The sequence below is a fragment of the Echeneis naucrates genome, chromosome 18 (assembly GCF_900963305.1).
Source record: "Echeneis naucrates chromosome 18, fEcheNa1.1, whole genome shotgun sequence".
Lineage (NCBI taxonomy): Eukaryota > Metazoa > Chordata > Actinopteri > Carangiformes > Echeneidae > Echeneis > Echeneis naucrates.
This window is the reverse complement of record NC_042528.1, coordinates 5815234-5827256: the sequence shown is the minus strand read 5'-3', so window position 1 is coordinate 5827256 and position 12023 is coordinate 5815234. Positions and strand designations below refer to the sequence as shown.

At 41.1% G+C, this 12023-nt stretch overlaps 1 protein-coding gene across 1 annotated transcript; it reads left to right on the top strand.

The window, feature by feature from the left end:
- Positions 1-1158: 1158 nt before the first annotated feature.
- Positions 1159-3924, top strand: msantd1 (Myb/SANT-like DNA-binding domain containing 1). Its single transcript, XM_029526663.1, has 3 exons — positions 1159-1577; positions 1660-1950; positions 2627-3924. The coding sequence occupies exons 1-3, from the start codon at positions 1324-1326 to the stop codon at positions 2916-2918; spliced, it is 837 nt and encodes a 278-aa protein (XP_029382523.1). The 5' UTR covers positions 1159-1323; the 3' UTR covers positions 2919-3924.
- Positions 3925-12023: the final 8099 nt, after the last annotated feature.

The following is a 12023-nucleotide window of genomic DNA, read 5'->3' as shown; positions in this document are numbered from 1 at the left end:
TTCTGATTTTCACACCCTTGAATTGGCCTTTAAAGGCAATGTAGAAAAAGGAAACCTTTCACACCTACTTTCAGTCACTCTTCCATCCTTGCAATGAAAGGTTTTTCTTTTTTTTTAAGTGACAGATGTAATTTTGCATCATCCCCCTCAGGTGACCGAGGAGCAGATGGGTTAAGGTCCTAATCCGGCCAGAACTGAGTTAAACCAGACTGACGTCAACTACTCACACTAATAAAGATGAAGTGAAGATGGGCAACTTGTATGTAAAAGTAAATGTGAAGTAGATATACTGTAGAGAGATTAGTTTGGGATATTACTGCCCATGTATTTCTGTAAAAGATAGTGTGCCTTTGTGTATAAATATTTTTGAAAAAGGACAGGACTGGAGAGTTAGGAAGAGAGAAAGGGAGGAGACCAGAGGAAATATGTGCCTGTGCCTTGGTGAGATTTAAATGGGGGAGGGGTCTCTCCAACTGGTCAGAGAAACCCGTCCTGCAGGGGTCCATTGTCTCCCACCACCAGCCCTGAATAGAAAGCTGATTACAGCAGTCAGCATATTGTATTCCTTTGCAGTGTTGCCTACGGCTGATTGCTGCATACTGTCGTTTTGTCTGTCTCGCCTTTGTTATTTCCATCTGAAGTGTTTCAGTTTTTCAGTGAAAGGCTTTTGCTCTCCTTTTAGGTCTAAACCGCTGGCTGGGAGTGTTTTCCTTTCCTCTGCATCACACCAGATGAAGCAAATCTTCCTTCTCCCCGTCTCAAAATGACTTGTCTATTATTAAAAGCTTTTAAATGGAGCAGCATGTTGGCTGACTACCAAATCTAGTGCCTTGTTGCCAAGGAAACACGTACCCGTGGTCTCGGCTCCCTTTTTTTCCTTTCCTCCTCCACCCCAGAGGCTCATATTTCAAAACTGTCAGCAATCTGGTGCGCTCACACTGCTGCCTTTCAGCTAAAAGCTTTTTGTGCTGCTGGTAGAGCAGAATAGAGGGAATAGAGGAGAGCAGACGGGAGTGGTTAGAGGAAAGGGGAGGGAAAATGAAGGGCCTCCCTCACCGTTGCCAAGGCAACTTGATGTCATGGTGACATCACGCACCACTAAAAGCTTTTAACCGGATTCCTCTCCTGCCTTAGGCCCCATTTTGAGTCCTCTTTCAGCTTGGCTAGGGGGAAGGGCACAGGCAGGACGGTGGTGTCTTCCTGCATGTATCACTCCCACACCTCACACTGCTCTTTGCACAGTAAAAAGGCTTTCAAATTCAACCTCTAAAGAGCCTATCTCTGCAAACACTGCCAGCAAAGGCCAAGAGAGCTGTTTCAAAAATGGCATCAGACGATACTTTCAGCTACCTAATGCCAGGCCACAATGAGAAACACAGGCGGGCCCCGAACTGGACGGATGGTGAAATGAAAGCCCTCCTGTATGTTTGGGAGGAACACCACAACGAACTGAAAATGAGCAAGAGGAACGCCAAGGTTTACGAGAAGATGTCCCAGAGGTTTTTCCAACTGACGGGTGAGCAGCGTTTTAAAGAGGAAATCAAGATGAAAATCACCAACATGTCTTTCCAGTACAGGCAAGTGGACCAGATACCAGTTTCCTTGTTCAATCCAAACGCTTACTCTAGCATGACTAAAAACAACATTTTCTTCCTACAGGCGGCTGAAATCTACAGCTGGTGAAAATGGGGAGACACCGGATTGGCCATACTATAAAGCCATTGAAAGCATCCTCTCCAAGCCGCTGGAGAATGGGCGGGTGAACTCTGAGTTTCAGGCATCCACAGCAGGCCCCTCTACTTCCTCACAGTCCACAGACAACCTGGTAGCCCCATCAGAAGAGGGGATGATGGGATTTCTGCCAGAGTACACCGGCTCCTCAGATGAGATGGAGATAAAGCAAGAACTGGACTCTTTGAGCTCTGACAGCGACAACACACAGGGCTCCAGGTAACAGGAACTAGATGAGATACATGTGTTTATACGTTTATCAGTGAAAGTTTAATAGCAGGTCTATAAACTACCCTCAGTATTGTGCTGTATTGAGCAGAAGCTGGCAAAATAGAGACAATAACCTCTAATTTGACATGTTGCAACATGTGAAACTGAAATTCCTAGAATACCTTCATGTAGGATGAGCCAGCTAACAGTGTGAGTGCAAGTTTGTTTCTTTGGTAATAGTTTTTCAGAGGAGGAAGCTATCCAAAGCCAAAAGAAATGACAGCGGTAAAGGTAATCTCTCAGCTCTATTGGCAGTACATAGCGTTTTTGGGGTTTACATAGCCAATAGGTTTGCAGTTGGAATGAAAATTGTGTAGGTAGTCAAACAGAGAACAATGTGTGGACCATAATTTTGCATTATAATATAATATAATATAATTCCATGCCACAATGAGAAGAGGGGACAATTATTCACTAAAGTTAGCTTAAGCCCAGGCTAGCCACGGTTATCTTCAGCTACATTTGGCTTGCTACCTTTAGCTGTTGAAAACTCTGTGACCAGGTTTGGGAGTAAGTTGCTCATGCTCATTAACTGCAGAATCAACTGATGCAGAATTTAAGAATAAAAAACATAGTTAATTCTTTCTTAGACACTACTTGATCTAAAATGTTCTCCCTTCTCTAGCTCCCATCCAATTTCAGCCAGGAGGAGGCATGCCAACAAGCACCTTTCCATGAAGAAGAAGAAGCTGCGAGTGATGCAGGCCATGCTACAGCAACAAAAGAGGTCGAGCAGAGCCATAGAGGAGACGTGCAGGGAGGTTCGTCGAGCCATGCACCAACAGAATCTCCTCCAGGTCCAGTGTCTTCAGCTGCAAGACCGCATGATGAACCTCCTGGAGAAGATGATCCAGCTTCCGTCCAGCACATCAACATCATGGGGTCAGAGTGGGGTCAAAGACACCGGGAAGCCATGAAGTGTGGGGGTTATTATTGTTGGGAGAGATTGTGGTCTTGCCTCGCCTTTAGCCTCTGACTCGGAAGTGAAGTTTACTTTTTCAGTTTTCAGTTAAAAATTGAACAGAGGTACAACAACATGCGTTTGTGATTTCTAAAGGTGTTAGCAGCCTGAATACCATTACTGGAACACGATCATGTTAAAAACCATAACAACCATAATGGCATAGATATAGGCTGGCACTTCAGCATATACTGTAAGTCAGGTTCCAGTGTTTTCTTTTTAAGGAAACTATCGTGATAAATTCTTCCCTATTAAAAATGCTGTTGGAACAACAGCCTTGCAAAATTAGACTTATATTGTCACTCCTTTTGTCACTGTGCCAGGATAATTACAAGTTTGTAAGGCTTGATGCCAAAACAAAGCAATTTGTAGCATTATGAACCAGGAGTTGTTGAAATAAATAATGCTTTTATTAAGTGGGCTGTCAGAAAATAGCATTGTAATCAGCAAAAACTTCATTAGATTTCTTGTAGAGGGAAATTTCACAACTCAAATATGTCCTTTTTGTGCTCAAGAGGAGAATAAGTAATTCTAACAAAGCCATGCTGTTTTACTGGAAATATATTTTTTCCAAACCTTAGTTTTTCCATGTTACAGTGATGTGGCTCCTGACAAAGACAAATGAAATGAAGCATTGAAAAGACACATTTTCTGCTTTCAAATGAAAAAAAATAAAAAATAAAAAAAATACTGAAGCTCATTTAGTTGTAGCTGATCAAAGAACTAGAAAAATAAATCCCTTTTTTTTTTTCAAATGGATTGTGTACTACTCTAACCACATTGAATAGTTTACATTCATCGTAATTGGACTAAGCATCGTCAAATAAATAGCATTTAGACAGCATTTAATCTTGGTTAGTATCATGCTTGAAGTATTTAATGTAGATACAATTCAAAACAGAAACAGAAAAGCACTCCAATTTTTCAATACTACATAAAAAATGTTCTCCTTTGCATTTCTGGTGAATAAAACAACTCATGGCCTAATGACCATTTTGTGTGTTTCTTTCTAATTTTGTCTACAGTTTGCTCAGAATATTTGTTTCTGCAGGGTAATAATTGAAATGCAAAGTGCACAGCAGGCAAGCTGTAGAGCGATAGAGCTGAAATGTTTAAATCTTTGCCTTCCAGCCTATTTTAAGAGGATTTGGTGAAACTAGGGATTAAGTTAGTTTCTTCACACACGACACCAACTTGACAGAAGTCAGAGTTTCATAAAAAAGAAAATGGAATATATGTTTTGTTGCCACATTAGACTATTAAACTGACATCAGTAATAAATGTTTCCGAATGCAACCGTTGGTCAGGGGCTTTTTGTTATCAGTGAAGCTGTAGTCACATGACATGTGTCATCAAATACCCTCAGTTATCCTCCTTTAATGCAAATATGTTGGGGAGTAGCACCATGTGATTAAGTGTGCAGCCGTTGCAGCCCTTTGACCAGAGGTTTGTTTACCACCTGCCTCCTGCCGGCGCTGCACCAAAGTGGAAGAGGCGACCGGCATGTTAAGTGACTGATGTATGCAGCAAGAATAACTACAGCCATATTGGTAAGATTTTGATTTTTTTTTTATTACATTTTGTTATGAATTTATCATGAGCGCATTCTCGTACGCATTGTGAGTCTTCATGACATATGTCCTGCAAGACAACAAGAGTAGTGTGGTTTTAATCCCAGTATTCCCTATATCAGCAGATATTATTAATTAAAAAGGATTTAGGCTTTTAATTTCAAGTTACTTCTGCAAAATAAAGAAGGTAAACTGTCATCAATATCGGCCAATAGTGTCGCTCCGTTCGTTTGAATATTGAACCTGATAGGCGTGGTGATTGGCCAGGGGGTGACGTCACGTGTGCCGGAGACGTTACGCTGTCATGGTTACGCTGAAAGACGCCTTGTGATTTCCGCGGTGATGAATGGAGGGAGGCGGAGTGGGCCGTGTGAACTACTACGGACCGGAGCACGGAGGTGTTGTTTTGAACTGTTTAAAGAAAAGGAAAAACAAAAGGACGTATAGTGTGAAAAATGTACGCCTGGACTTTACCAACGGGAATGTAAAAGTTGTTGTTTTTTTTTAAAGCGGAGCTTTTCGTCGCCGAAAAAGGTAATTTAAAAACTTTAAACAGCGTCACCGTGGGACCCCCCCAAATAAGCTCCTCTTTATTAATTTTATTTTTTATAACTTCGTTGAAAACAACATTTCAACCTCGCCAGGTGTTTCCTGTGTTGGAAATTAAAAAACCCAAAACACGTTAAAGTCGTGTGGTGAGCAGAGGATTGGAACAAGTAGAGACAGCGGTTGACCGAACCACAGTCTGGTTAGCATGAAAGTGCTGCTGAGAGGGGAGCCAGCTGGCTCCTCCGGGGGGGGACAGAGGGCTGAACTGGGCTGATTTCCATCTGCCTTAGCTGGAGCAGAGAGCCCGTGGCCTTATCTGTGACAGATAATTGCTAAAATAAGATTGATAACAGTGGCTAACTTAGTTGGAAGGCAAAAACCACAGCTGGAGAAACACCTCTTTGTGCAATTAAGCCCACATTATTTGTTCAGTGGTAACAGCATAAGCATTTTGTCCTTAATTCAGTAAAAATGAATTAAATGAGATGAGGTATTGTACCAGTTTTATTATTACAAATTCTCTAAAAGCATATGTTTTATGAGTAGTAAGTCTGAAGGTACTTCGTTGAGTGTTTTTACTATATAGTCAATGTATCAATGAATGGATTGACTGAAAATTAACCACTTATTGCTAATTTAAGTAAAAGTTTTAAGCAATAATCATAAAGAGTAGAGAGGCCAAGCATTTTTAAAGTTAAGATTTTTTGTATTAATTTGTTTTAAAAAAAGTGTTGAACAATATTGACTAATATTTAAATTCATTATTTTATTTTAACTTAATTTCAACTCTGCCCTCCTCTCCTTTTTTGTAACTGTAGCATGACAGCAAAACAATAGCATTTGCAACAAGCAAGTGTTTCCGTTCCCATACACCGCCTCTCACTGCGGCCGATGACAAAGATGAGGATACAGGGACAGCCTGAGGGCGCGAGGAGGCGTCTGGATTTAAATGCACTCGGTGAGCTAAGGGGTGTGGAGGTCCTCCGTGGTCGGGCAGGATATGGCTTTACTATTTCTGGACAGAGGCCATGTCTGTTGAGTGGCATCCTGGAGGGAAGTCCTGCTGACCTGGTGGGGCTCAAACAAGGAGATCGCATCATTGCAATCAATGGAACTGACGTGTCCACTGCTTTGCACGAGGCTGTCGTGCAGTTGATTGGCAGCTGTAAAGGACCCCTGCAATTGGTGGTACATGCTGATGGCCGAATAATGGGGAACCCCATCCTTAATGATGCAAAATTTGGAATATGCCACAAAAGTGGCATTTTTCAAAAGGCAGGTGTTCTTCGCACTATCTCTGATGACTCAAGCAATTCTTCCTTTAACTCCATTCATGTTGTCGCCACAAAACAGAGGCCAGTATCTGAGCCTGATATGTCGCAGTGGTCACAACAGTGGAGTGTAGCAGCTGAGCAACCAAAGGAGGAAACCTCCAGGGCGGGGGACACAGACTCTGTTTTTACAGACCCAGAAGATGTAAACCCAGACTGGAGTATTTTAAACATGACCTTGGTGGTAGGCTACCTAAGCTCCACAGAGCTGATTTTGAACACTATAGACTCAGAGGAGGACTGTTTGAAAGCTATTAGAGACCGAATCCGACAGTTGGGAACAGAGCAGGATACACATACTCTGGTTATGATGAAAATTATGTTTGACTGCATCCGCCTTTGCGACGATGCAGGTGCTGTTTTGGCAGCTTTTCCTGCTGAGAACCTTGTCTTAGGGGCTGCATGTGCTGAAGACCCACGATTTTTTTGCCTGGTCACCACAGCACATGTAATAAATGGCCGTGTACCAGAAGATGTTCCTCTGCGGGCCTCCTGCCACGTTTTTTTTATTGATCCAGAGTTAGGAAACCATGTGGACCACCAAGGGATCGCTGGACGCTTTGGCTTTGACTGCACTCAAGATCCAGATGCCTTGGGCTGCTTGGAATTCCCTCAGATTCCCCCTGATGTCCTTCACTTTGTCACAGTCCTGTACAGTGACATGGGGGAGGCTGTGGAGAAGCTTAGAGTAATTCTGGACATTGAAGCTCAGCAGCAAGCCAAGGAGAATGGTAGCACTGGTAAACAAGGCAGTGCCAGCAGCAATGGGGACAGCGGGATCGGAAATGCATCCCCCCCTGAGGAGAGAGCGGACAGGGATTTCCCTTGTGCAATCCAAACCCACCAAGGGGCCCGCCTCCCCAGCTGTCCTTGGGATTATCCTCCGACTGAAGACCTCAACCCAATAAACCTCTCTGAGAATAGCCATAAACTTAATCCAGAGAACAGTGCCAGCATACATTCCCTTTCAGAGTCACTACCTGGTCCTGATTTACTAACCAGCTTTTATGGAGGTCCCCCACCTAGGCTTGAATTCAAGTTTAAACCCCCACCCCCTCCTTTGCCTTTGGGAAAAAAAGCAAACTTCCTCGGAGACCCTCTTAGAGCTAGCCAAAGATGGTTCTCAAAGCCAAAGTGGCCGAAAGCCCTGAACAATGATCCTGATGCTCAGGTGACATTCACCAACAACTGGCCCTCCAGTTTTAGCCTTAGCACTGGTACAAATAACCTGCCTCCGCCGATGAGCCAGATTCCTTCAGACAGGTACCAGCCAGCAGGAGTCATGATGCTACCTCCCAAAGAAGAATGGACCAAAAGGTTTCTTGATCAAAGAGAAAAACAGCGGAAGGATGGTACTACCAAAAATGTGAGTAAGACAGTTTTATTACACTTAAAAAAATTTTAATCTGCAGCATTTATAAATGGTACATTAACCACATTAAAATATGTTTCTTTAATTACGTTATAAGGTTGAACTTGAACTGGCTTGTAATGTCTTAAAACAAGGCAATATCTTATGACCCACTTGTTACTAATTATGTATGGAAATTGTTTCTGACAGGTTCAGGAAGGACTTTCTGCATTTCATTTTGAAATGTTTAAGTAAATATAAACAAACAGCAAACACCAGAAGAAAGCCTTTGAAACACCATACCATTCATTAACATCATTTTGTGAGCAAAATATGTATTTTTTGTTTTGTGACCTTTTGTCATCTGGCAACAATCCAGGTTTATCTTACAGGTGTGCCAATGCCAACCCCAATGCCAGTATCTTGCACCAGTAGCACTGAGTAGTCATTTGCATTTCAATAAGATATCAACAATAATGTGAACCTTCACCAAAAAAAAAAAAAAAAAGAAAATCTGTGCGGACTAATATTTTGAGTATCCACACAATTTGAGGCTTCTTTTGTCTTTTTTTGACATATAAACTGTATTTTTGAAGGTAATTTCTAAACCATGTGAAAAAAGAAACCTTATGCAAAGTGATTTTAAATAGTTCCATTGTATGCACAGTCCCACAGAGAGGAGAGCATCTGTTTCTGTACTTCATTCATGTTTAACACAGCAACGCAGGAAGTATTAAATGGTCACGGGGAGTTAAGTTTCCAGACATTGAGGGGGTGTTAGTAAGTGTTTTGGTGGAGCCTAAAATGAGATACAATACTACTATTTCAACAGTCAATTGGTGCTGAGTGTGAAATTGAACTCATAAAGCACCTGTTGTAACACAATGATGTCATTGTCATCTACATGTGGATGTAATTTTGCATGTTGCTTTCCTCAATGCCCACAAGATGTCCCTGTGTTGCTATGTAGTCCCAGAAATCAGAAGTCAGCAAGACAGTTATGGGTATGCAGTATCTCTGAATTAGTTTTTCTCTCAATCTCAGTAATAGCTCCAGTTTGCTAACATCCAAGAAACATTTGTTTTCAGAGGCAAAAATTTCAATTCAGGGTAACCCAGGCTATGTGAATTGTGTATTGTGTAGTTATTCTATAGGTTTGGAACTGTCATTTTAACCTTTGCCACTGTATTTATTTAAGCAAAGTATTTTCCTGTGTTTATAAACCAGTCTCTGCCTTTGTCCCTGAGCTTGCATTAGATCAGAAAGAAGACAATCTTGCACAGGAAGCCAGGAAAATTACAGGGTAAAGCCCATTTCATGCAGTGGTAATTAGCTGCAATTCTTCAACTCTTGTTCAAACATTACACAAAGCCTTTCCAATCATAAGAATAGCAATAGCTGGTTAAAATGCATCATCATTTGTTAAGTGATGAGCAGAAAACGATGATCCGATTTATAATGGTAATTTTTGACGGACTGAGTGAGTGCTTCTGTCTTCATACTTTGCAAACACAGCTGCTGTGGTTTGGGTTGGCCTTGTGTGACCAATGTGTGTGTTTTCAGACATAACTGTGTGTCATGACACCTTTATATATAAATACAGAAGCTTTAACATGGAAATCTGTCAAATGTTGAAACAGTGACAACCATTTTTCCAGTTTCATAATTTTTAACTTTCAACTAGCATAAATAAAGTTCAATTCTCACTTCACTAATACTTTTGTGACAATGAAGTAGAATGAATGTGAAGTTACCTAAAATAATTTTCATCACCTGGACCCAGTGTTGTTAACTAATTAACACATTAATCTCCACAGTCCCTTGTCATCACACAATATACCCTGATATTATAGTATTGATAAATCTGTCTGTATTATTGGTCTTTGTATCTTTACTTATCAGTCCCTTTTAATTTGATAGGGCTCAAGGTTTTGGGGGATTGGTGTTGCTCGTGCCTCAAAACGTCGCTCTGCCAAACGTCTCAGCCTGGCGCGATCACTGGATGACCTTGAGGTATTGACTACATTCTTTTCCCTTACGTTGACTTTCTTGGCATTCATTTGCATTTGTTTGGATCACTTATTTATTTATTTTTAGTTGCATTGAGTGAGCCGTTATTCTTTCACAAAAGTTGTTTTAAAATGATGAACCATGGCAGAGTTCTATGTGAAGTGCAGCACATTTGAATTTTGTGTGATCTTTTCTTTTTCTTCAAGTTAACAGTCCTACAGTCTTCTCTAAGTCCCATTCTACTGGGCCAGTATATGCAGAAAAGTTAGTCAGCCTCACTAATGTGGACATTAAGGTGAACCATCCCCCTTTTCTCCTTTTGCTCCGCTTTGAGGTCTTTTTAACCTTTCATTTCCGTTGCCTTGAACTCTGCATTTGCTGCTAAACTTGTGCAAGGGGTGGTTCACAAAGTGGTCTTTGTGCAGAGCCAGAGGCATGGTCCTGTTTGTTTGGCCTCACTAATGAGCACTGCTGCACGACTGAATATTGCACTTGCATTCTTTCATATTAATGTTGCTGAGGAACCCTCTCTTTCTACAGAGGCCTCTGCATTACTCTTGAACATTGAATCAAATTTCTAAAAACACATGCACACTGTGCCTTCATCTCATAATTGCGCTAAATACACATGAACAGACACAAAAGCAGACCAAAAAATGGCATACTGTATATCCACACATTAGTCATACACAGACATACCCGCAGACCACACATTGTACTCCATGAGGCACGCCACCAATCTCCTCGAGGATTTCCCCACCACAAACTGTGTGGTGTTGTGTCCCAGGATTAGATATGACTGTAAAAGACAAAACACTTTGTTCTGTTTTTGAGCTCTAAATTGCTAAGGTGTGGAGAAATTCTTACTGTGTTTTTTGGTTTGGGGATAGGTTTCAATATATTTAATTTTTACTATTCTCCCTCACATCTGATGAAGCTGTTTTCCTGAAATTGTTGCCAGACAATTATTTCTATATTGTGGAACTATTTTGTACTGAACAAAAAAGCATCAGCTAGATGGCGAGGTTGGTGCATTCACACTTGTAGTATTGTGTTGAGTTCTCTTTCTTGTATCTTGAATTACACAATGTCTTCCACTTGTGATACCTTGACTTCACTTTCACTGTCAGAAGCTGCAATGGCACCAGAAAGTTCAGGCTGGTCATATACCTTAGAAGGTTAAAAGGCCTTTAACCAGTTGATGGTTACTGCATTTACATTGCCATTTATACATCTAAAGAAGGATGTAAATAGATAATAAAAAAGTGTAAAGTTTGTTATACTATTAAAACATTATATCACTCCCAAAGATGTACCACCAACATGTTTCCAAATCACTGCGATCATACTGTATATTTAGAAATTACATGCAATCATTTCTTGATAATAAACCAACAATTTAACAGTATGTCTGTACTCCAAGTGGAGGACCAAAAGCTTTGTGGCATATCTGAAATTCAAACAGCATTTTATTAAGAACTATATATCACTTGTGCAGTTTTAGGTCATGGTTGACCTAAATATTCCAAAATAATAACACCATAGAGAATGCTTTATGGTTGTCAAGAACAATTAGATTTACTTTACCTTGCATTTGCCCCATGGTTGTCATTCCGAGGGCTTCACCCTTGACAGTGAATATTCATGATCAGAGATCAGATGGCACATTTTTGAAAAGAAGAGATCATCCTCTGGTATTGCAGACAATACCCTTTTATAGACTTACGTGTATGCAAAATTAGGTGGTTTTAGTGAAGCTACAGACTTGGAGAACTGCTTGTGTTTTTGTTAGAAGAAACACCAACATGAATTTATATACTGGAATCTATCCTTATCCTTGTACACAAGATGGTAGAGAGGTGAGAAACTAGAACATGAGAGCCTTTTTTTTCTGTTGAAGGCTATGCTCCAATTCAGAGGGAAAAGGAATAAAGAATGATCAACCCATCAAACTAAATTCCTGACTTGAAGTGACTGCCTGTATGGAAGTACAAACTTGAATGGGTTTGAAATGTTTGATTTCTGCAGCACTTTGTAACCCGTGTATGGTTGTGAAGGACTCTTCTCATGGCAAGCTTTGCAAAACGTGATAAGCTCTCATCTGGCTGCCTGCATCTGGACTCACAAGGACACCGTGAGACTATTTTGGAGTTCACCGTCAGTACTTGGGGCAGACCCTTGGGGATAACCCCTGTAGGTGGCCTTGCTGCATGCTGTGGACAAACTTAGACCAAATTGGACGCATGAGG